The sequence below is a fragment of the Malurus melanocephalus genome, unplaced genomic scaffold (genome assembly GCF_030028575.1).
Source record: "Malurus melanocephalus ecotype Western Australia unplaced genomic scaffold, MMel_1.1 scaffold_885, whole genome shotgun sequence".
Classification (NCBI taxonomy): Eukaryota; Metazoa; Chordata; class Aves; order Passeriformes; family Maluridae; genus Malurus; species Malurus melanocephalus.
Window position 1 is genome coordinate 29,477 of NW_026624117.1, and position 23,734 is coordinate 53,210.

At 45.4% G+C, this 23,734-nt stretch overlaps 1 protein-coding gene across 2 annotated transcripts; it reads right to left on the minus strand.

Annotated features, from left to right (window-relative positions):
* Positions 1–7,923: 7,923 nt before the first annotated feature.
* Positions 7,924–23,326, minus strand: SMARCE1 (SWI/SNF related, matrix associated, actin dependent regulator of chromatin, subfamily e, member 1). 2 transcript variants are annotated; one of them, XM_057385877.1, is made up of 11 exons: positions 23,243–23,326; positions 22,465–22,515; positions 21,906–21,949; positions 18,958–19,062; positions 16,619–16,699; positions 15,386–15,517; positions 13,714–13,885; positions 11,954–12,126; positions 10,889–10,990; positions 10,161–10,371; positions 7,924–9,435 (listed from the first exon to the last, which is right to left on the minus strand). In XM_057385877.1, the coding sequence occupies exons 2-11, from the start codon at positions 22,469–22,471 to the stop codon at positions 9,224–9,226; spliced, it is 1,239 nt and encodes a 412-aa protein (XP_057241860.1). In that variant the 5' UTR covers positions 22,472–22,515; positions 23,243–23,326; the 3' UTR covers positions 7,924–9,223. The 2 variants fall into 2 exon arrangements, with proteins under 2 accessions (XP_057241860.1, XP_057241861.1); XM_057385878.1 differs by lacking the exon at positions 15,386–15,517.
* Positions 23,327–23,734: the final 408 nt, after the last annotated feature.

Here is a 23,734-nt window from a genome sequence, read left to right on the forward strand (position 1 = left end):
GGAGGGTTGTTCAGGATGAAAAGTCTCGGCACACAGGGCCACCCATGGCCCTTTGCTCTTCTCCCTCTCTATGCTGTCAGCAGCTCGGTGACTTCCCCCATTCTTTTTCTGGGTATTTTGTGTATTTTTATCTTCCCCAAAAGGCCCTGCACTTTGGCAAACTGGCAGCTGTTGTTTGGTGGGTGTCACATAGAGGGGTTGTTCCGCACCTCCCGCTTATCTCAGCCAGACAGAAACATCTCCAGGTCCTCACAAACTCACTTCACTCCAGGCCAGGATCATTTAGAAGTGATTTTGGCATTTTGTCCTCTCCATCTTCTTACACTTGTCAGTGCTGTTACKGCAGCCAGGTGGAAAAACAGGGCACCACAGGATGGAATCTGAGCCCCAATTAAATATATCTGATATTGAGGAGAGTTTTGAGGATCCTGTGCGTTGCCTTAGGTCCTTTATGAAGACACAGATCCAGTTTCAGACCTTCCTTAGACACGGTCCCAGCCCAACTGCCCCCCAAAATCCTTCCCAGTGCTTTCCTCTCAGTGGGTCAGTGCTGGTGTGGTTCTGAGAACGTTCTGGGATGCTCGGGGCAGGATTTTGGGGTGTTCACGGGTAGGATTTTGAGTTGCTCAGGGGCAGGATTTTGGGGTGCTCATGGGCAGGGTTTTGGGGTGTTCAGGGGTAGGATTTTGGGGTGCTCAGGGGCAGGATTTTGGGATGCTCAAGGGCAGGATTTTGGGGTGCTGGTGGGCAGGATTTTGGGGTGCTCAGGAGTAGGATTTTGGGATGCTCAGGAGCAGGATTTTGGGGTGCTCATGAGCAGGATTTTGAGTTGCTCAGGGGCAGGATTTTGGGGTGCTCGTGAGCAGGACTTTGGGGCACTTTTGGGAACGATTTTGGGGTGCTTAGGGGCAGGATTTTGGGGTGATCAGGGGCAGGATTTTGGGATGCTCATGGGCACGATTTTGGGATGCTCAGGGAGAGGATTTTGTGGTGCTCGTGGGCAGGATTTTGGGGTGCTCGGGGGCAGGACTTTGGGGCACTCGTGGGCACGATTTTGGGGTGCTCAGGGGCAGGGTGGTGTGCCTGGAGAGCCGTGACAGTTTTCCTCTCTCACACGAGGTGACTCTCCCTTATCTCAGCGCTCTTTTGAGTGCACAGCCCCGACTCCTCCGCACCTCCCGCTTATCTCAGCCAGCAGGTGCCGTTCACATCTCTGCAGCTATTTATTGCCCTGTTTGCCTCTGCTCATCAGGTACCCGGGCAGGTACTCTGCYTCGAGAGCTTTATCTCATAACCACTTCCTCCAAGGGAGCACTGGAGATGAAAGGCTTCCCTTGGGTACCGGCAGAATACCCGGAATYGAGGGGTGTAACAGGGGTGTGAGGGCTTCACAAAGGGTCACAGCACTGCCTGGGGAGCTGTGGGTGTGCAGAGAGGGGAATGGGCCCCTTAGGGTGCTCTGTGCTCACTCTGCTCCAGGGAGAGGCACCAGGCACAAAGACAGGAGAGGGGAGACAAGACACAAGTGGTTTGCAGTTTGTTTTCTGCACATTCAAGATTCAGATTTAAAGTTTTGGTCCATGCCAAGCTCTGTGTTGTCAGAGCCTATTCAAACAAATTGCTTTTCTTAAAAGGAATGGGAATATTTCAAATGAACAATTTGCTGTCTGTGTATGGCACTGAACTTCTTGTACAGTCACGTTTTATACCCAGGGAGTTCTCAGAACACTTAGTAAATCTTTGCTTAATTTGATTGTGTTTATTTTCTGCCTGTTTCATGCCTGAGTGATTCCATCTCTGACACATCCCCTGAACCTGGGCACCCCATGAACTTCTTTTCACAAAACTGTGATCCCGTGTGAGCAAACAGACCAAACTCAGTGCCAGACCTGAGCTGTGCCCATGACAGCCATATTGCTATGCTACTAGAACCTGTTTGCTATCCCAAAGTTAATTAATAATAGAAAAAGAACCAATTACAAGGTATTTCCAGCCCCTGGGTCCCTCTGCTCGCCTCCAGAGCCCAGGGGAGTGGAGGTCAGGGATTCAGACCTCCTGCCCAGGTTGCAGCAGGAGCTGCAGCTTCCATCAATAAACTTCTCAATGGAAACACAGCTCCTGATGAATTCCACGGGAAGCTGCTCAGAGAGATTTCGGTTCAGTTTGGGTTGGTTCCACTTGAGCTGAAATGTTGAGTTGAACTGAACTGAACTGACCTGACATCAAACTGCAACTCACTCAGCAATGGAATATCGCAGGGAAGTTCAGCTCTGTGTTTCACATCCCTGGCCTGCGTGTGAAACTGGAATTCCTGTGGGATGTTCCAGTGCAATCTCACAGACATCCTGAGCTGGGAAAGATCCCAGAGATCCCAGGAGAGGGTTCCCAGACAGCACACACAGGCAGGGGGACCTTGGAAATCACAACTCAGAGCTTTGCCTAAGGAGGTGGAATTCAGTCTGAGAGAAGCACAACACGGGGTGTTCTTCATCCTGGATTTAAAACTTCTCGGTATTTTCCACAGGTTTTGCTTGAGGTGATTTGAGATGGGAACACCGGCTGCCTCCCCCTGTTCTGCCCTTTGGGTTTGTCCCCGTGGCTGGAGGAAGCCAGGGCTGCCCAGACAGAAGGGTTGGCCMGTTCAGGGTGGACCTTTGCCAGCTGCACTTCTCAGTCACATCCCTGCACTGACGTCAAGGAGGGACCTGACATCTGTCCTGCTGCTCCTCTGCCTGGCAATGCCAACCCAAGGTGCCTGGCATCTCCCAGTTCTGGCCTTGCTCCTGCCCAGACTCCTCCTCTGAGGTTTGGGGACATCCAGGGGGGTTTGTGGTGGAAGTCAGCAGGGTCGCTCCCGCGGGGTGTTGACGTAGTTGTTCCTCAGGCAAATATAAAATAGCAGAAGTGAAATTGTGAGTAAATTCCTGACCTTAAGAGAGGCACCRAGTTGGGATTCCTCACCCAGCAGAGTTCTTCGAGCGGGTGTAGGGGATGCCCTGAGAAACATCTTGTGATTGTGATCTCACCACCAGGTTATTAACAGATTCTTATCCCCCAGAGGGAGGAAGCAATCTGTGCTGTGCCAGGCTCTGATTGGGATGCACAGCTGCCCGTGGTGGTCAGCCACAGCGGGGAAGGGCACACCCAGTGTCACTGGGAAATCACCTGCTTTGTGCCCACATCTTGTCCTGGCTCTCCAGGTCTTTTTTTGGAGGGGAAAAAAAATTACAGAACTGGCATGTGACCTGCACTTAACAGTTAGACATCAGCATGAATTTCTTCATGGGCAGGGTGGTCAGGTATTGAAGAGGCTGCCCAGGGAGGTGGTGGAGTCCCCATCCCCAAGGATGTTCAGGTTATGACTGGATGTGGCACTCAGTGCTCTGGTCTGGTTGATARGGTGGGGATCAGTCACARGTTGGACCCAGTGACCTTGRAGGTCTTTTCCAGCCAAAACGACTCCRTGATTCTGTTCCTTAAAAGCATCTTCCTCATGCTGAAGCCCAGGAATTGAGATGTGGGGAAGGAAACAGATCTGGAGACACCAGTGGGTAGGGGTCAGGCTGGCAGGGACAGCGACACTCCTGTTTCCAATATCAGGTGAAGAGGTCAATCCGGGTGTTTGGCCACTGACCACATGCACTGCTGGTCCCTCTGTCCCTCAGGGCAGGGCTGGGCAGCTGCCCATGGGATCTGCTCCCTCCTGTCTGCCCACACTGCCAGGGCTGGACACAGAGGGACTGTGATGAACAAACACATCCTTTCTGTCCTGAACATGAAGGAGATGGTGGTCACCTCAGAATGATGGGTAGTAAAGGAGAGGAGATATAAAATAGGAAGAAAATCTCCTGGGATTTTACAGAAACTGCCAGGGAGAGCACCCGAGCACCAGTTGTGCCTAGAGATGGTTTGAACTGACCCATACAGGTGGGCAAACTGCTGGGCAGTTTCCACAGGATATCAAACACTAGTGAGCAGTGAATCATTTAGAGACAAAACAAGATATGGTTTGGGGAGATAAAGAGATATGGATTAGGGCGATAAAGAATGATCAAAAATGATGACCCCTAAAAATAATTGAGGGTTGAAGTGTCTCTGACCATTCAGCAAACATCCTTCCTGCGAGGTGTGTTACCTTGAAAAAGGTGGAAGGTTTAACAACAATCCACTGTTGTCTTTGGAGGAAAACCGGATATAGAAACTGGAAATAATCCCATCAGTGATTTCTCCAAGAAGAGCTCATCCAACCCACTCTGTTATAGATCTGGCATTTCTCATCCCTGGGATTAAAAATTGTAATGAGCCCATGATAATGTGATTTTTCACTCGTTTCTGTTACCATCCCCTCTGGTTTGGCTTTCCCCACCCTGAAACTGGTGCCAGAGTGAAAATGGCTTTTTCTTGACTTTTTAACAGAATCGGGTGATAAAAGCAAATTGAAACTGGTTGTTGACAGAAATTACTGACTTCTGGACTCATGAGTGGAGCTTTACGTGATGACTTACAACAAAATAAGACCGATACGAGCAAAACCACTTCAAAAAACCCCTCGAAGACTGTGGAAAAAGAAACGTCAAAGCGAAAGAAGGGAACTGAGAGCACAAACAGCAAGACAGGACTGAAGCAGGATCGGGGCTTTCAGAGACGTGCCTGATCCCACTTGTTCATCAGATYCCACTGAGAGGTTGGTCAGTCCCTGTCAGTAACACTCTGCACACACAGCAGGGATTTCAAACTCAGGGATCCAAGCCCTGGATTAAATGTTGGAGCTCCTGGAAGGCACAAACAGTCCTGGTTGCAATAGTTCAGGATGGAAGTGGGACWTGCTGGGAAAATTCCTGGGAAAACACATGGAATTCCAGCCTCTCGGATGTGATTGAAACCCACTGCAGCACCTGCAGTTCAAATCCAGGAACCTGGAGAGCTCAAAGCTGCAGGTGAGTGAGCTGTGAGCATCTCACTCTGAGATGGTACATTGGTACAACTGCCTCTCAGTGTGAGTTGGTACAACTGCATCTGTGAGTTGGTACAACTGCCTCTCACTGTGAGTTGGTACAACTGCATCTGTGAGTTGGTTCAACTGCATCTGTGAGTTGGTACAACTGCATCTGTGAGTTGGTACAACTGCCTCACTGTGAGTTGGTGCAACTGCATCTGTGAATTGGTACAACTGCCTCTCACTGTGAGTTGGTACTACATCTGGGAGTTGGTACAACTGCATCTGTGAGTTGGTACAACTGCCTCTCACTCTGAGCTGGTACAATTGCATCTGTGAGTTGGTACAACTGCCTCTCACTGTGAGTTGGTACTACATCTGTGAGTTGGTGCAACTGCATCTGTGAGTTGGTACAACTGCCTCTCACTCTGAGCTGGTACAATCAGCAGCTCAGGGTTAAGGGGTTGAACTCCAGCCCTTTCAAGCCCTGAGCACTCACACAGAGCATGAGCAGCCACAACTGCTGCTGATCCTGTGCGAGAAAAGCACTGCTCGCAGTTTCTAGCCAAGGGTAGGGCTGTGGGTTCCTCTCAGGGCAGGTTAATGGGGACTCCTGGTGGCAGCACCTGCTGCAGCTCACACACCTCTGCCAGCACATATTCCTGCACTGATTCMATCTCCTCTCGGCCATAAGGGGTGTTTTTTTCTCAGTACTCAGCACTTGGGACTGCTGGGAACACTTGTCAGTCAAGGGGATGAAAGGGGGTCACACAGGAGCAAGGACAGTGCTGTTTTGGTGGCGGTGGTAGCGTGGTGGGGGGTTGGATCGGTGACCTATCAACTATGTGCTTTGAGCAGCTTTTGATAAATCGAGGCAAAAAAATCCAAAATAGCTTTTGAAAAAATCTGAACAGCAAAGCCTGCCTGGCTGGGGGTTCAGGACAAACTCTGGGGGAAGAAAAGGAAAATAAATATCCCTGGCCCTTTGGGACAGGGCAGGTGGTGGGAAATGGGAAAGCACATCCTGGGATAGAGGAGGGACCTTGGTAAAGGCCCGAGCAGAGTGAGGGTCTGACCCTGCTCCCTGTGTGCTGCCCACCCTCACCTTCCCTTCTCAGGACCCTCCTCAGGACCCTCCTCATCCCCAGTTTATCACAGGAGTGGCTGTGGGTTCCCCCATCAGGGGCTCTGGATCTGTACCCCAAACCCTCCGAGGTCAGGGTTCAGGGTGTCTCTGCTCCTGCCCTGAGCTGTGTCACTGCAGTGCAAGGCTCTGAACAGGCTCTGCTTCCCTGACACACGAGCTGCCCCAGCCACCCCTCGGGTTTCCTTTGATATTTTATTCCTGTAAAGCTCCTTTAATCTGTTTTATTTCTTTCTGTCACCAGCATAATCCTCTCTGTGAGCAGCGTCTGCAGCTCGTTTGGCTCCAGGCAGAGCAACTTGGCAAGACTTGTCCAGGTGATACACAGGTGATTTTTTTTTACCTTTTTTTTTAAAAGAAAACCCGTTGTTTGTTTCTCTGTAAGCCTTTTTTTTTTCTTCTTTGAAAGTTCAGCTGCTGCACAACCATGAGGCTTTTGTCTTTCTGGGAAGCCCAGCTCAGTCCTGTATGTAGGTGAGGGGTTTGGATGGGATTTGGGTGCATGAAGCTCTTGGAGGCCCGGGCTCTGGGTTCCCTTTGCCTGGTAAATAATTTCTGAACAACCTYACAATGTGCCTGGCTCATATTTTAACAACTAAATCCCTTCCAACACTTGCCCTTTGGGCCTGCTCTGTGCTATGTACCCGTTACTCTACACCACCTTTGTAGGTTAGACCGTTTTTGGGGTGATAACATCTAGTAATTACATTCAAGCAAAAAAAAAAACCAAAAAAAAAAACCAAACCCAACAATCCCCAAAGCCAATGAAAAACTTTAGGATCAGTTCTTTTTTTAACCCAGGCTTCTTAGTAACTTTTACTKAGTGTGTTTTTGTGGTGAGATAAAAGCACATTTTTGAAAACAGCCCAACACGGACAAGAACCTCTGCCTGCAGAGCAAAGCAGCAGCAGCACCATGGTAATGTCAGAGGTCACAATGCCTGASTCAGACTTGAAAACCCCTGGTTTTTCTTGAAGAGAAAAACAAACCAAAGAAAACAACTCCCTCGCATGATTCAAAGCTTGGATTTGCCTCTTTGCTTGGGTCCCCTGGGGGTGTGAGGGACTCACCAGCTCTCAGCACCCCGTGGGGGATGGCTGCACTCCAGATCTCCAGCCTGCACCCACCACCTGCCAGACAGGCACTCACCAAAGAGCAGCTCCAGTGAGACCAGCAGCAAAGCACCAGGGCTCTTCCTCGTGGGAGGAAGGGCTCCTGGCTATGCTAGGGACCTGCAGGTGGGCACAGAGTCCATCAAGAACAGCCCTCTGAGCACCTGCAGGAGGACATGGGGCCCATTAGGGAGGAAATGCTGCAGAAACCAGGATTCTCCCAAGGCCAATCCCTCTTGTGGTGGGCCCCCAGTGCTCCTGTCCCTTGTGGGCACCTGTGCCAGGCACCATGGGGCTGGTCAGTGCTCCAATGCTGCCCACAGGCATTCGTTCAGGTTCTCATGTGCTTGGACAAGTTATTTCACCCATGAAGACGACACCTACTCCCTCAGGTACACACCCTGAGCTGCACACACCCGTCTTTGCCAATAATTAGTTATTTACATACACCTTGAGAATTTGGAGCAGATGAAAAGCACCCCCAGCCTACAGAACCCAGGGCTGCTGCAGATAAAAGCTGTTGCACAACAAGGGTTTGCAGCACCTCAGGTGTGGAGCCTCACCTGGGCCCTGTGGGTTTGRGGGAGGGAGGGGGGCTCCAGTCCAGCCAGCAGCTGGTACCATGAACTCAAATCCTGTGTTTATTTTCCTCTGGCTTGAGATGGAGAACAGCTGCTGAAAGCTCTGAACCAAACACTGGCATTACCTTAAAAGACAAGAACAGACCACTGTGAGTTTAAAAAAAAAAACAAACATTGGATTTTATTCTTTTTAGAACATTTAAAAAAAAAAGGATTTAAAAAACACCATCTGATAGACCCACTGCTCTGCAAAAACACATCGGTTCATTGAAACATCGTGTGTTCTCTCAGTTGTAAAGTTAAGAAGTGGCTCAAGGCTGTTGTTCAATACAGTGTATTTTGTTTTTTAGGACTTTTGCTTATATAGGGCAAATCATGGCCTTTTCAGTACGTTTGTGGAGTCCCCAAAGGTTCTGAAAGCTCATGACAAGCAAAACTACTATTTTTTACCATTTGTGYCATATCAGTGACTGTCTGCTCAGAGAACATGTGCGTGTTTAAAYGCTCTCCTGCTCTGTACTGTGCCAGGTCTCTGGCTGAGGCCACACCAGAGTCTCTTGGTAGCAAATAAAGGAGTTAATTGGTAAAGAAAAACAAAGGCTTGTTGAAAAGAATCCTGCACCACAGAAAAAAAATCCCTCAAGATGTGTCATTTCCTGCAAGACTACAGAGTCCTTTGGAACTCCATCTCCTGACATGCCACACACAGATCATGAGCAAGTTTCCATCACTGTAGAGCAGCTACTCTAGAAAAACAAGTTACACCAAAAAAAACCCCAAAGCCCAGACTCAGCCTCATTCTGGAGCTGCTCCTGAGGACTGACAGCTTTCTTCAAAAGCACAGACTGAGGCAGCTGCAGTAGAACTTGCCTTGCTGGCACAGAGAATACAGGAGACTTTTGGGGTTGTTAGGTAAGGAGAGGCTCAGGTGACACCCTGGGCAGGCATCGGGTCTTTACTCCATACTAAGATCAGCTTTAAAGGCCTCAGCCACATTCCAGCCTCTCCATAAAGCCAGTGCCACTGCCAGGAGCAGGCTCCTGCAGTCAGACCAGGACTGGTGAGACACCTACACCTCACTGCTGCCACACAGGGGCAGGAAGGGCCTTTGGAGAAAACTGCCACTATGGCCATGGCACCAGAAGAGAGGGAGAAGGCCCAATTTTCCATATGGAAACCAAAATCTGTGGTGTCTTCCTAGGGAAGAATTCCAAGTGATGTAAGCACCTCTCCACACTGTAACAGCCATATTTAGACACACAAGGTTCCTTTTCTGCCTGCTCTGCCTCTGCAGGCCCCTTCACATTGCTACACTGATACCCTGGCATGACRTTAACCCCTGGTATCCTTTGGAGAMAGGTGACAGAGGCAGGGAAGGTACAACAGCCACGGAGCACGTTCTGAAATCAAACAGTACTTCATTACAGAGACACGGGAACTGAGTCAGTGATTATTCTTTCTTCTCGCCCTCCTCGGCGATGGGGTCTGCGGGCGGCTCCTCCACGGTGGCGCTGTTGCTCTCCGAGCCGGTGTTGCTGTCGCTGGTTCCCTCCTCAGCCGTGCTGTCCACTCCTTCCTGCCCGCTCTCCTTGTCCTCTGGAGTGGAGGTTCCTTCTTCACCGTTCTGCTGGTTCTCTGTGCTCTCTTCTGGGTGAGGCTCTTCTGGAATAACACATTTCTCGGTGTCATTTACATGCCAGTATTTACTTAGATTGTGCAATTAGGATTTAGGAAGAAACAGAAGCTACAATAAACCTGAGTATTCCATAGCAGTTACGTCTGGTCATTTAGAACATGCAGTGACAGGCACAGCTCAGAGATCTCTCAGTGCTGAGGAAGCATGTGGTCCTGCCACAGCCTCCTGATGTCAGCCACAGCTGCCTGACCTCAGAATTCCAGCCATTAAGAAAGGCATGTTGCTTTTTAAAGCAGGACTGGAATTCAAATTCCTTGGTCCCTCTTTCCTTATGCTCCTGCTGTTGCAGCAGTGACACACTGATGTAGCACTCACTGAGACTCCTGAAAACAGCAGCATTTCTTACTGCCACTATCCAGAGCACAAAGCAGCTGGAAAATCTGCCTGACAGTAGCATAGGAAGCAATGCTATTGCATCATCCTGGTGGGACACTGACACTGGGCCAAGGAAACACTTCCAGTTAGCCAATGTCTAACTTTGGGTTTACATTTTTTTCCCCTGGGTACATCACACACAAAGCATGACATGGGGCTCTCTGGGATCTGATCCTCTCCTCTTTTAAAAAATGAGGAATTTAATGCAAAGAAAGCAAATGTCTGGTGTTCACCAAGATGCAGTGAACTGTTCTCCTCAAAGACCCTTTAATGTTGATCCTTGGAGGATTCTGCAGCAGTGTTCAGATGCAGTTACCTGTCTCCATTGGAGTGCTCTCCTCTTCCTTCTTCTCCTCCCCCTTGCTGGCTGCCTGCTCCTCCTCAGCTGCCAGGCTGTTCTGACTGCGCTCAGCTTGCTCAGCTGCTTCCTTTTCCCTTTCCTCCTGTCTTTTGCGAGCCTGCTCCTCAGCTTGAGCAATTTCAGCTGCAATTTTTTCCATATCCACTTCCACCTTCAAACTGCATAACTAGCAATTAAAAACAAAACAGAACAAAGCTCTTTAGGACTTTTACTGCCTYGGTTACACTGAGAAACAAACCATCAGTAAACCCCAATGATGAGTTAATTATTTCTACATCAGCACGGTCCTTTTGATTTGACAAAGTTTATATTTAAAGTAAGTAGGGAGGGAGATACATGCAGATTAACAAAAAACGGGAGAGGRAATAAATAATCAAACTAAAACTTGTTATTTGAATGCAGTCAAGGAGAGCAGTGTGTCCTCCACAGTGGGTTCAGGCAAGCTYCCTCGAGCTGCTCTGAGTGAATCCACCCAGCCCAAACAGGACTTCTAAACTGTACTGACCCCACTAAAGGTCACTGAAGGAGCAGGAAATCATCTCAGTCTTTATTTATACTAATGACACCAGGGCACTGCCCCAGCAGCTGGGCAATTGCACAGAACTGAACACAAAACTTGGAAGCACTTGCACCACTGAGGAACCAGCAGCTTCCTCAGAGTAAGTGAGAAAAAGGAGTTGTACCCTTTTAAGCTCGTTGTTGAAAGATTCTGTGCTTTCCAAAAACTTCCTCTTCTTTTCCTGGTGACGCTCCTCAATTTGCAGCAGCTCAGCTTCRAGTTTACGCTGGAAGTGAAACAAACAAAACCCTCACTGTGCAGTCACCTAAGAACTGGGCAAAGGTGCAGCTATGCATAATTTTCATATGGGTTTATTTTTAAATATTGGTCTAATATGTAAATATCCTTCTGCCTGCCCCTGCTACCCATTAGCTCAGAGGTTCATACTGAAAAGTAGGAACAGTAAATGGGTTTGTGCAGCAGTTCAAGCATATTGTAAGTGAAAAAAACTGTGTACCTGAGGGGAAGCTTTCAGTATCAAGTCAGCACATTTTCTTTCCTATTCTGCACCCCCAGGTCTGCATATACACATCCCACAGGTCTGTATATACACAGCTCACAGCTACAGACACACCCTCCACACTCCAAATCTTCTGTAATTAAACACCCCCCAACAAACCTCTACCTAACTCTGGTCTCGTTTCACCCCCACACACACACACTGACCATGCTGAAAGGGCTCTTTTGGTAACATGAGTATTTGCAAAACACAGGCATGTACCCAAAACTGGSTGAAACGTGCAAGTATGACTTCACCAGCTATTTTGTATGCATTTAACTTTCAGTGAAAAACRGTAGAATAGGGACAATTTACTGCAAAAAAAAGAATTGATACAAACAAGGTAATGATTTGTCAGGTATCTGAAATCACAATCCTACTGGTACCTGTTCACCAGCAGACTTACACTGCATACAAAGGGCTGTGTGTAATAATAAAGAACTATGGAATTAACACTTAGGATATCCCAAAGAACAATATACAGTTTAAYATGATCCTCTCTAACAAAACAGCACAGAAGGTGAAATGTCACGTTCTGCAGCTCCCAAGAAATCCCAGGGATTAGCTCTTGGAGCACACAGAACATTGACACCCAGCAAGAACAGTCATGYAGGTGATCAAATGATCTGGGACTTGGAGTCCATCCCAACACCACCGCATTTTAGCTGCATCYGTCTCCTTTCTCTTTACCTGATGAACCATCAGAGACTGAACCTGGCGTTTCAGGACTTGCATTCTGGCTGTGGTGACCACGGAGCGGACATCGGGCACCACGCTCTCGCTCAGGATCTCACTGATGAGCCGGTGGTTCCTCTGGAAGCGAGCTGTGGCTGTGTGCTTCATGGAGAACCCATCGTCGTAATCTGGAACACRAGTTCAAGGGGTGACTGCTTTGATTCCGTAAGTGAGCACCATGTCTAAAGACAACATTACCACTCACTAAAAACAAAATAAGAACCCTAACACCAGTAGCTGCCATGTCACAAAGTTCACAGGAACACACACAGAGYATCAGGGAATCAGAAAAGGAGATAAAGCGAGGCCAGGGCAGCATTTACATGATTTCACATTCATTTCCCACAGCTGAAATTGGGACTGACCTAGTTATTCACTCTGTTGCTTTCCACATTTCCACAGTAAGAGGGACTATTAATACACCAAATAAAAGAGCCATTCCTGATTAATCATGTTTCCAGAACAAAATGCCAGCAGGACAGTGACTCCTCTATAAATAACCTTTGTAGCACAGATCAAAAAYATTTATTTTTTTGAAACACTGAAGACTGAAAGCATGAAGCAGTGACACATGTTTACTCATCACTGAAAATTTATAGGCATGTATCAAGAGTATTTGATTATTTATTAGCAAGTGCATTTCTCTAAAAGAAACCAGTTAAGCAACAAGTATGCATTATCTCCCAGAACAATGCCATGTAGAAAAGTCCTTAAGTTTAAACTGTTTGGCATTAAGTATTGCTACTGGAGATGACTATCCCAACTATTCACAGAGATCTTAAGCTGTACACCATGCCAGGAGAAACTACCAAACAAGAGAACTAGTTAAATGAAAGTTTCTTTATTTYAAAGTGTTAGATTCAGTTTCTCATTGAGGTATCTGATAAAACAAAGCAAAAAAGAGGTAACGGCTSGTTCTGCCCGAGTCTACTTGACTCAGGTAGCACAGGACAGAATCTCAAGTCCCCAGGTTCCAGCTATTCCAACATGAAATATATTTACATAAATGTTGCAATTACCTCACATGGGGAAAAGTGCCGTTTGCCATGAGCTTTATCTCAGGGGTGTGCTTTTACAAGGGGGAAGGAAAAAAAAGGGTGTAACTCAGTACATTTTTCACCCTCAGGTTTCAACAAGTATTTGGTGATGAATTCAAAAGCAGCCATGAGGTGTGTGAGGCTGACTTTTCCCACTGGGTGGGGTGCATTTCCTCGCAGTCAAATAAACTTTCAGAATTTTCTCATCAACTTGTCAGCAGCAAGGGCACCTCACTCCCCAAACAATCTCAAATGACAGTTGTTGAACACATTCAAAGTTAAGGTGCTCTTAATCACACCAGGACTCTGCCTGTCAGATTTATGTGCTTCTGGTAATAAAGCACAACATTCCATCCAAGCTGGATTAAATGAGGCGTCTAARCCTTTTCTAAAGCATGTGCTAAAGCCATTACGGAGCTGTAAGCAGACTGATTTGGTTTGAACTATTAAACACTACTTCACACTTAATTAAGAAGGGTTGGAATAACTTTTGCCACAGGTGCCACCTTACTTTTGGGAACAAAGTCAGCTATAAACGTGCTCATGAAAATTAAAGCACCACAGCAGAAACAAAGCCACGTGAAGTGCTGTGGAAGGTGCACGTGGGTGTTTTTCTGTATTTCCACGACCGGTCCTGCCATGAGAGTGTCCCACTGGGAGTGCACACAAGCTCCTTACCATCGGGATCCTCTGCAGGCTGGATGCTCATGTAGGGCTCCCCTTTCTCCATGCGCGACTGCCGCTGCCGGCTCTCCTCCTCCAGCGCTGCCTCGGCGCGGCTCTTGGCGTTGATGTAGGCCAGGTAGGCAGGGGAGTTGTGGTAGGCCTTCATGGACTCGTTGTACTCGATCTGAAAGGTGACCAACACGGTTTGATTGCACCACTGGGTGATTCCCACCTTGCCACAACTGCGCTCTGTGTAACTCACACAAAGATGTGAATCGTTTGGCTGAGATACAAATGACCAGATTCTCTCAGTCTTTTCTTTTTAGAATCAGAATTTCTTCTATAGCTGTTCAYGTTTTAAAAACACAGSTGATCTTTTAGGTCCTTTTCAGTTTTACTACTTGGAAGTCTTATGAYAGCTTTGTTTTCTGAGCTTTCAAATTCAAATGCCTCAGAACATTTAGGACCAAATTCTGGTATAAAATGGAATTAGTAAATATAACATATGCTCAGTAACTCTCTGGAGTCCTAACTAAATCTGTGATTCTGATTTCTTCTCTTTATGCCAGTATGTCATGAACCAGTTTTCAAAATAATTTAAGACTTGTCCATTCTTTGACCCATCCCTGCACTGGGATGGCACAGAAAGCTGCAGCCAGACTCCCGTCTCCTCCTGGCAGCAGGACAGCAGTGCTATTTTCACCTTCTCTGAAATACCTTTTCCTTTTGAATTGCTTTCTTTAATCTCAGTTTTAATATTTTGTACAGTGATTTGAGATATTTCCAATGAAAAATGGATATAATCTGTGAYATTGTTAAGGGTATCTAAAACTCTTGTTTATGATCAGGACCAGAAACCTTCTGCCTTGGCACTGCACAAATAGAAACCAGCTGGCCCCTGCCCCAAGGAGCTTACAATCTAAACATCATTACCAAGGTAAAAATAGAATTCCTGGATTATTTTTCTCAGCTAAGAGCACCCAGCTTTGCAGTACTTCTCTATTGCCTTGGAATAAAACCAGCTGAGATTTGACCAGGTATCCACAGCCTCAAGGTGCCTGTCAGGTGTAAGCACAACACTTCAGCTGGACAATTCTCCTTTTGTACCTGAGAATCACAAGAACATTTTTGTACAGGTGCTCAACACTTACCAACCTAGACATGAGGTAGCTGTCATCTCTTGTCATTAAGATCAACAAAACCAAAACAACAGCACAAGAAAACTCTACAAATGGTAGCATTTTCTATCAAGAAACAAAACATTAATGCCACAACGTGGAGTTCCACCAGGAAAACCAAACCCCAAGTGGCTGGAAGTCTCTTAGGAACACGTTCATGACAACAGCAGTAGTTGCAGAGCACCAGTTTTGAAAGAGGATTTTGGTGTTGAGACAATCTTTTCAATACTGATGTTGTACAATCAAATCCATTCATTAAACAGTTAAAATCGACACTCAATTATAAATACTTCATTTTGAATTAGGTCTAAAAACTGACCAGTCACAGTTGATGCACAGTTATTTAAAAAATCTAAGAGACGTGTCAGGACAAACTTCCATTTAAGTTACATACAGGGCTCTCGTGAATGCCTCAAACACCCCTGCATGGGGAAGATGAATTTTCTTCTCAGACCAGTTCCTAGAAGAATCAGCTGTAATAAACATCCCAGATTTCTTCCATTTACCTTTTCAGCTTCATATTCATTCAAATACTCTTGCTTCTCTTCATCAGTGAGATCTCGCCACATTCCTCCAATAATCTTGCCAATTTCCCATAACTTCAAATCAGGATTGGACGCCTTCACTTGGTCCCAGACCTTAACAGAAACAGCTGGAGCTTTACTAATGATATCTAAATACTTCCAAATTAAACATTTTATATTGTCATCTCAGTGTTCTTTCTGGAATCACCATGAAAAACAGGATAAAGTTAGGAATGAGTCTGGCTAAACTATCTGGATTATTTTCTGGGGCAGGAAGTCAGTAGGAAGCCAGCTACTGAACCAGGCAATTGCTGATTGGCTTTGGTCTCATTGGGAATATTGCCTTTAACCCTCTCAATTCTCTTCTTAAATGCACATCGCTGCATCTCGGGGAAAAAATGCTACTGAGTAAACACATCCAGCAGTAGATTATGACAAAGAGACTGAGCTTTTCAGATCAGAATGTAACATTTCACAATATTTCAGTCTTGCTGATCAATCTGAGTTCCAACAAGTTCTGACTCCACCAAAAAGGTTTCTAACTTTACAGGGAAAAAAAAAAGGAGAGCTGCCAGTGTAATTTCTTGCTGCGCCACTTGACTTTTTTTTTTTTTTTTTTTTTGAGGTTTTTTGGCCTAAGACAGACATGCTGGTAAAGATACTTTACCAGAAGTGGAAGAAATTCCTTCTGGCTCACCTGCTTCAGCCAGGCTGCCATGCCCTCCCCATGCCCCATCAGATTCCAGACTCCACAAGAGTCTCTCTCCYACTTTCTGTCAAACAGTTCACAGAATAGCGAAGCGAACGTTGCCACGGGCTAGGGTGGTGAAGGAGAACATGCAAAGTCCACTCATTGCTACTCTTCAGTCCAGCTACAGCACTGCACCAAGCCCAGAAAACGCAAGGAATACTTCCTTTATATAAAAAAGTTCTGTCAGTAAGTCACAGGAACTTCTGAATGTGGCGGGGTGGATCCTTGTCAGCAGACAGTGGTAGGAATTAGCATTTTAGCAATTTTCCCCCCAGAAATTGGCAACTGTGTGACCAGACTACTGCTGCCTTTGTTCTGCAGGGCAGACTCTGTACTTTACATCCCCTTAAGAGAGCGCAGGCTGTTAGGAGTCAACGTTTAGAAGCTGAAACTAAGATCATAGCAATTAATTGTTAGCACAAATGAACACTGACTTTATTACTGACGGACACTGTAATACCCACCTTCCGGCTGTACCTCATGTAGGGCATCAGGGGCTTGTCTGGGGGTTTGGGGGGCTTTGGAATGGTAATACCAGAGGAAGCCTATAAAAGAACCGGATAAATCCATTCGTTAATGGGATCGCTGCACAGTTTCTATATGCACGAGTTTTGGAAAACACTCATTCTTGTGCATTCACACACCCCCACCAAGAGAAGCAAGCAATATCACCAAAAAAATTACCCAGGATTGTTCTGTAAGTGAACAAGCACTAGCTAGAGCTGGTCCTCACAGGAATAATTTTCARTGTAAGTTTGTCCTTTTCTCTGTAAGTTTGCAGAGCAATAACTAGATAAATCCTCAAAAGGGCTCCCTGATCTTAAAACTGAACTACACAGCTTAGAAACTGACATGGAAACACCAATCCCAGCAGCTTTTTTTCCTCACTTCTGATGACCAATTTATTTTACCCGTTTTGATAAATTTAATGTGGCTACTATACAGGTGAAAAAAGATATGAAGGAAGTTTAAAAACATAATTTAGAGACATTATCAAATTTTAGCAATTATTTGCCTGCAAAATTTGTCAGTGGTAATTTGAAGGCAATTAACAGACTCTTTATGAAAACAACCCTGCACAGCTAAGCTGTAAATGTGTGTTCTACTTGTAGCCAAGCTGTAATGAATTGTCCCAATTAGCCTGGAACAAGCTCCTGTGCTCTGTCTTCCTTTGCTTTGAGCTGCCAGACACAGTGCTGGCACCACACAAAAGGCCACTGAGCTTTARTGCTGCTGCTGGAAAGCTGTTGCCTCCTCTCCCTCAACCCACAGAACACCTGACAAGGCTTGCTTCTAAAACAGTGCAGTGACATCACAGCCCCTGTCACCTGAAGGGTCTGAAACCCTGCACTCTGCCAGCACTTCCACTGCCTGTTCTATTAAGTGGGAGCATTTACATGAAAATATAAAGCAGGTTGAGATCTTTCAGGACTGTGGCCTGTAGATCAATGCTTGGGTGTTGCACAGAAGGCTCACRTTCAATACTAAGTTTTCAATTTTTTGCCTCCTGATAGGTTTGTTTTGTTTGCTGAATTTATGGAGCTCTATGAACAATGCATACAGAACTGTGTATAAATAATGTGCATGAGGCATATGCATTACCAAAATGTATACATAGATACACATACAGATGGGTTGGAAAAACATTAACGGAAACTGTTTAATGCTTTTAAATTAAGAGGGATTTAAAGACACCATCCATATACTGGGATATGCATGGCAGAGCAGGCTGTGTATGCTTGTGACATACAGAAACAATGGAAGTTCTCAGACAAAACCTGACTTAGTTTTGTATAAAGAAACAGTTTCAGAAGGTCAATTCCAGCTTGTAGGGGAAAAAATCCTTCCTGTAAATGCTTTTACAAATTGAACTTCATAAATGAAGTCTGAAAAATGCTTATAGGAGAGGCATAAAAAGAGTACACTTTCTAAAAGCACCAAGTATCCGGTCCTTGAGAAATCTTTGTATCGTGTTTCAAACTGATCCCAAGTTTTGAGGTACAAAGTTTTACATGCAAAACCCTTAAAGTTGTAGATATTGAAGAAAATATCAGAGACTTACACTATTTCTGTTGTGTTATGAAAGTGTTACATTTCCATTGTCTATTTTTGTTTCCTAATTGCATCCAATGCTCGGGACTTGATTCATGTTTGAAAGAAACTGTCACCTCCYTCATCACTTGTCTCCATCTCACTTTGTTTACTCCATGAAAAATGAATGTAACATTCATTTCCCACACACTGACATATACACGAGCAGCAAGGATTCTACTTTATTATCATCATCACACTTTCGTTGAAAAAATAATGACTGAACTTGGGACTGTGCAGTTATTACCAGACTAAGACTGGAAAGAAAAATAAAGGCCTGTACCTCTCGCTTGGCTCAACAGGATGATGCAATGACTATCAACRATCTCCAGTTTGCAAAATGCTCTTCCTTATTTTTGTGCCAGTGAACGTCAGCAAAAAGAGCAGTTCCCTCCCTCCAAGAATTCATACCCAGCTACAGAACTTTTTCCTATGCATGCAGTGGTCATTGAAGACCACAAAGTCTGTTCTTTTCGGATGTCTGCATCATACACCATTACCAGTATGCCCTGCTGAGTAAAAGCCCATTTTCCTGTAAAAGGTTTCAGAGTGAAGGGGAAGGAGGGGAGGGTGAGGAATAAGAATCAGAAGTTGTTCGTTGTTTTTTTCATAAAGAAGTGGCAGCAGCCAAGACTCCGAAGAACCTAACCCTAAAGCCATTTCTGGTCAGTTCCTGGTGCTTGCCGGAGGATGTAATAGTTGATTCTCCTACCGTGACCCGGCTGTTGGTGCCCGGGTTCCCTCCCAGCCTGTAGTTGTTGTAGGCCAGATGGCTGTATGGATTGTATCCCACAAACCCTGGGGTGCTGGGCATTTGCTGATGGAAACAAATGAGACAAAAACACGAATGAGAAATGAGCTCAAACGAGGAAAACACAGAAATGAAAATGAACTGCAATATGGCATGCAAAAGCAACCAGAATTCAAACAAGCAATGAGGTGTAGCAGTTGGTGTCTTCCCAACACACACAACTTACTCCAGCATAAACCTAGTAAGGAAACAAGACTTTTAAGCAAATGTGTCACTACAAATTTCTGTCTGAAATCGGTGATTTTATTTCTACTAACTGTGTAATTAATTTAAGCAAATATTCTGCAAATTCAGCTCATGGCTAATAAAGTGTTCCAACATAAGCCATCAAGGAATTCAGAAGACTCTTGTCTCTAAAGGGTGAAAGATAYAGGCAACACAGCACCCAGTGATGGGGCACAAATCCCCAATATCCATATTTACTACACCAATGAAAATCCCAGCCTGCTTTTCTTCCCAGAATTCTGCCTTCCCAACAARTGGGTCCAGGTGTGGAAACCTCTCAAAGCACCATCTGTGCCAGAGACTGAAGACAATTCCCAGAGACTTCCATTATAAGGCAGGCTGTAAACTGACAGAGCTGAGGAACTCTGTATCTGCAGTAAGACCTGTAAGTTAGAAACTTTAAACTCATCTGAACAGATCACCAAATCTAAGACAATTCAGAAGTTAATCAATACATCTTCATTCATTCATGAAAGCGGATTTGCTCTCACCTCAGTCACGCAGAAAAAAAATCTTGTTTCTTTACATTCCCTTCTCACTTATCTATGGACACTAAAGTTTCACTAGGTTCCCTGCTCCTCGTCAATGTATTTTCTTTTTCCCATTATCCCCACGTTCCCAAGCAAATTTTGTTGGAAAAATAGATCARCTATTTAATGGCAATTGTGATTAGGACATGACTGTGCTGATTCTGATTCCATTAGGATTCACAAGAGCCTGGAGTGTTTCTGGACATTTAAGTGTCATTCCCACAGTGTTCCATTCTCCAGCAGTCCTAATAAATATTCCAAATGTCTTTCACAGGGATTCGCTGACTAGATGTATTCCAGATTAGTTATAAAAAATTGACAAATAGGTTCAAGACTCCAAGTATGACACATACAAACAATGAACAGAAGTGCCCTAGGAACAGACTATAGTAACTATGAAAGTTTCAGGTCAGTGCAGACACACTGCAGGAGTTTATTTCTAAATATACAAATGCAGAGGAAAATTATCCTTTAACAGTCAATCTTCAATATAGATTTTATTGCCAAGCTTTTTAACTCAGTCACAGCAGCTGATGTGCTCATCTGTATGCCTGGGCTCATGACATACACATTCACTACTTTGTAAGACACCATTTTACTGTAGTTCTTTGTATTACCATAACAACAGGTTTTGAATATGTTGAACTACACCTCTTCAATAAAACCAGGTGACAATTGTAATCTCCGTCTGCTTAATTCTTTATTTCTGCAAGACAGGATTTAAATGTTACCAGGGAACTACCTTGMATCACATGGAGAATTTTTATTTCAGTTACAGTACTGCAGTTATGAGAATTACTGGGATTTTGTTGACTGCAGCACCTGGAACTGGCTGTGGAAGAACAAGCAAGGTTATTTGGCTACTTTGTGACTTGCATTAACAGAGCACAGACCATCACCTGAAGGACTGTATAAAATATAATACAAAATATAAGAAAAAATGCTTGGAAGACAGACAATGCATGTCACTGGTTGCAGTTCTGATATGTGTTTCATATACCCTTCTGAAGGGCTGTACCACATCAATATAAACCATTAAACATCCGTATCCATGCTACACCCCAAAGGAATCACATGTGTATGCACAGCTCTYGATGCAGGAATCCAGTGGTCAAAGCAGATCCATCGTGTTCCTTCTAACACTGCCACAGATCTAGTTCGCTGTGTGTAAAATGAAAACTCTGAGCAAACTATGCAAATCAAGTTTTATTTTTGYAAACTTACAAAAACGTAACTTGTATTTATGCATGATATAATTTTCAAGCTTCTTCCTGTAAARTATGGCACAATAAATTTGAAGGATCACATTCCTTCTAACTCCCATCCTTAGAGATCAGGGACACACTGCTAGGTAACAGTTTTCCAATTTACTTGGGTTAAAAAAAAAATTCACAGTAGCATCTTTGCTCATTCTTCTGTATGAAGGATTTGTCCTAAAATCCAAACTATTCAGAAGTGACACCAAAGAGGAGAATTTGCTTTCAAACAGCTCCCTGCCCACAGCACACTGGTACTGCTGCACTTCTGTAAATCTAGGAATGTCACTGGACAGGATTCAAAGCAGCAGTTCATGTTTTCCTCAGTGTCATGCCACTTTACTAGAAAGTAAAGTATTTCCCATGCCTTAGACTCCAAAATACCAGTAATTTCAAGGAATGCAAGACTGGCATCAGGCATGTTTCATTATTCTGACCCAATATAACAGCATTTTTCATAAGCCTACCTTTCACTGAAAAGCAGCTCTGTACAACAGAAAAATGCACTGTCTGCCTGTGGTTGCAGACTGAGTAGAATGTTTTACAATTAAATATATCAGTTGATTCTTAACTATTCCAGTACTGCTGCAACCCACTGTGAGTCATTTGAGACTGCTCACAGAAAATTCAATGTCTCCAAGATCCAGCCTTAAAGGCAAAACATATTTATTCAGCTTCTCTTTCTTAAGCCTCTTTAAAAAAGAATATAATTTTAAATAATTCATATCACATTAGTTAGTCTTGTGTTTCCCATAAAGGAAGGTGATGCAASTCCATAATTATTGCTCTGGGAAGTTACTAAAAGCTCTGTGTTAATGAGAAAAATCACTATACTTACGGTTGCAGGAGCTGGGGTGGGAGGTGGGGCATAGGATGGCCTTTCTGTTAAGATAGAAATGTAAGCACATTTTTTTTTTCTTGGAAGTCTGAAAGAATTCTTAAGGAATCTGCTGTGGCCAACATTTTTTAAGCCATTTACAAAAACAAGACAAATTCTACTCTGAAAGACTTTGYGTTGTGCCACTGAAGAGTAAAAGGCAACACAAGAAAAGAAAATAAGGAAAAACTGAAGCCCTCCCCATTGCTCTAGTCCCAGCCTTTTATTCAAGCACATGACTGGAGAATATGAAATTAATTTATATGCACAACATTTACAGGGAGGGAAAGCAAAAACGCAGTCAAACAGGATTTAGAATCTGTGATATCTGGATTTCCTATGAAAAAAATATGCCAGGAATCAGCCACAGCAGGATTTAAGGCCAAGAGTTTAGTCACTACATTTCCAATAATTTCTTTTAATGCGAGGAATAATGAAATTATCTCACAAACAGATTCTGCTGAAGCAGATCTTTACATCACCACGTTAAAGGAAGAAAAATCTGAAAAAAAAAACTTACTTGACATTTTGATAGTCAAATTTTCAGCCACCTGACATTATATTTGTACTTCTGCAAGACAAAAGAAAATCATGCTAGTAAGTRTTGTGCCTTTGTTCCCCCAGATCTTCAACTGTTTTCCATACCCCTGATTATCAAAGTCTCAATTTTGGAATACAGACAAAAGAATTTTCAGAAACCAAGGTGTTATCTCTTCGAAAAATTAATGGACTTTCCAAGGAATCTGGCCTTARATAGCTGTGTAAGAGCACACAGGTTTAGGTAATTTTCACGTTAAAAGGTCTAAGTAAATATATTTTGTCCCTTACAGAATAAAAAGGACATACCCTCTCTCTCACACTACCCTCTTAGAAACCTGGTATTAATACAAAAACGAAAAAACGATGTATGTCCTTTACAGTGAACATAAAACCATCACCGAACCCGGGAGCTGCGGTCTCACAGGCAATGCYTAACCTTTTAGCACCGAACCCAACAGTGAGTCAAAAAGCGCTGTAACAAAGTGGTTTTTTTTTCGGCCTTTCTCTTCAAATAACGCCACGACAGCAGCAACCTTCTTTAGAATCCCGACTAACGACGTGCTCGGGGTTCGCACACAGGGCTGATCGGGGAGATCGAGCGAAGCCTGAGCAGGCCCAAGGCGCCCACCGGGGGACCCCTCGGCCYCACCGCTCCCTCCCTGGGTCCGAGGGCCCTCCCGAGCCTCGCAGCTCTCCCGGCGCGGAACCGGGACCGCTCCAAGASCCTCGGTCAGACCCGCCGGGCCCTCCACACTCACCCGCTCAGCACGGCCGCGCTCCCTTTGTTCCAACGGGCCGGGGCGGCGGCGGCAGCGCTTGCGCACTCCGCTCCGCTCTTTCGACACGCCGCCCCCAGCCCGCTGCTGACCCCCCTACTCACTATGCGGGAGCCTTTTCGGCTGCTCCGAGCTCCACAGAGGGGCCAGGGCTGTCTCCACACCCTCCGGGACGCCGGCGACCCCAGGGGCCGTGGCGAATCTGCGGGATGCAACTCGAGCGCCGCGCGAGGGGCGGCCCCGCCCGCCATTACCAGCGCGGAGGCGCTGCCTCGCCGGGTGCCGGGCTATCACCGCGCTTCCGAGGCGCCCCAGATCCGCAGTGCCCAGCACCGCGCTCATTCCTTTCCGCTGCGCCGGGCACGCCGGTCACGGTGTCTCGAGTGGTGGCTGYTGGTGGCGAATTAGCGGCGCAGAAGGGGCGCGCAGGAGGATTTGTGTCCGCTGCGCTTTAGGGTGCTCTTTCCCCTTCAC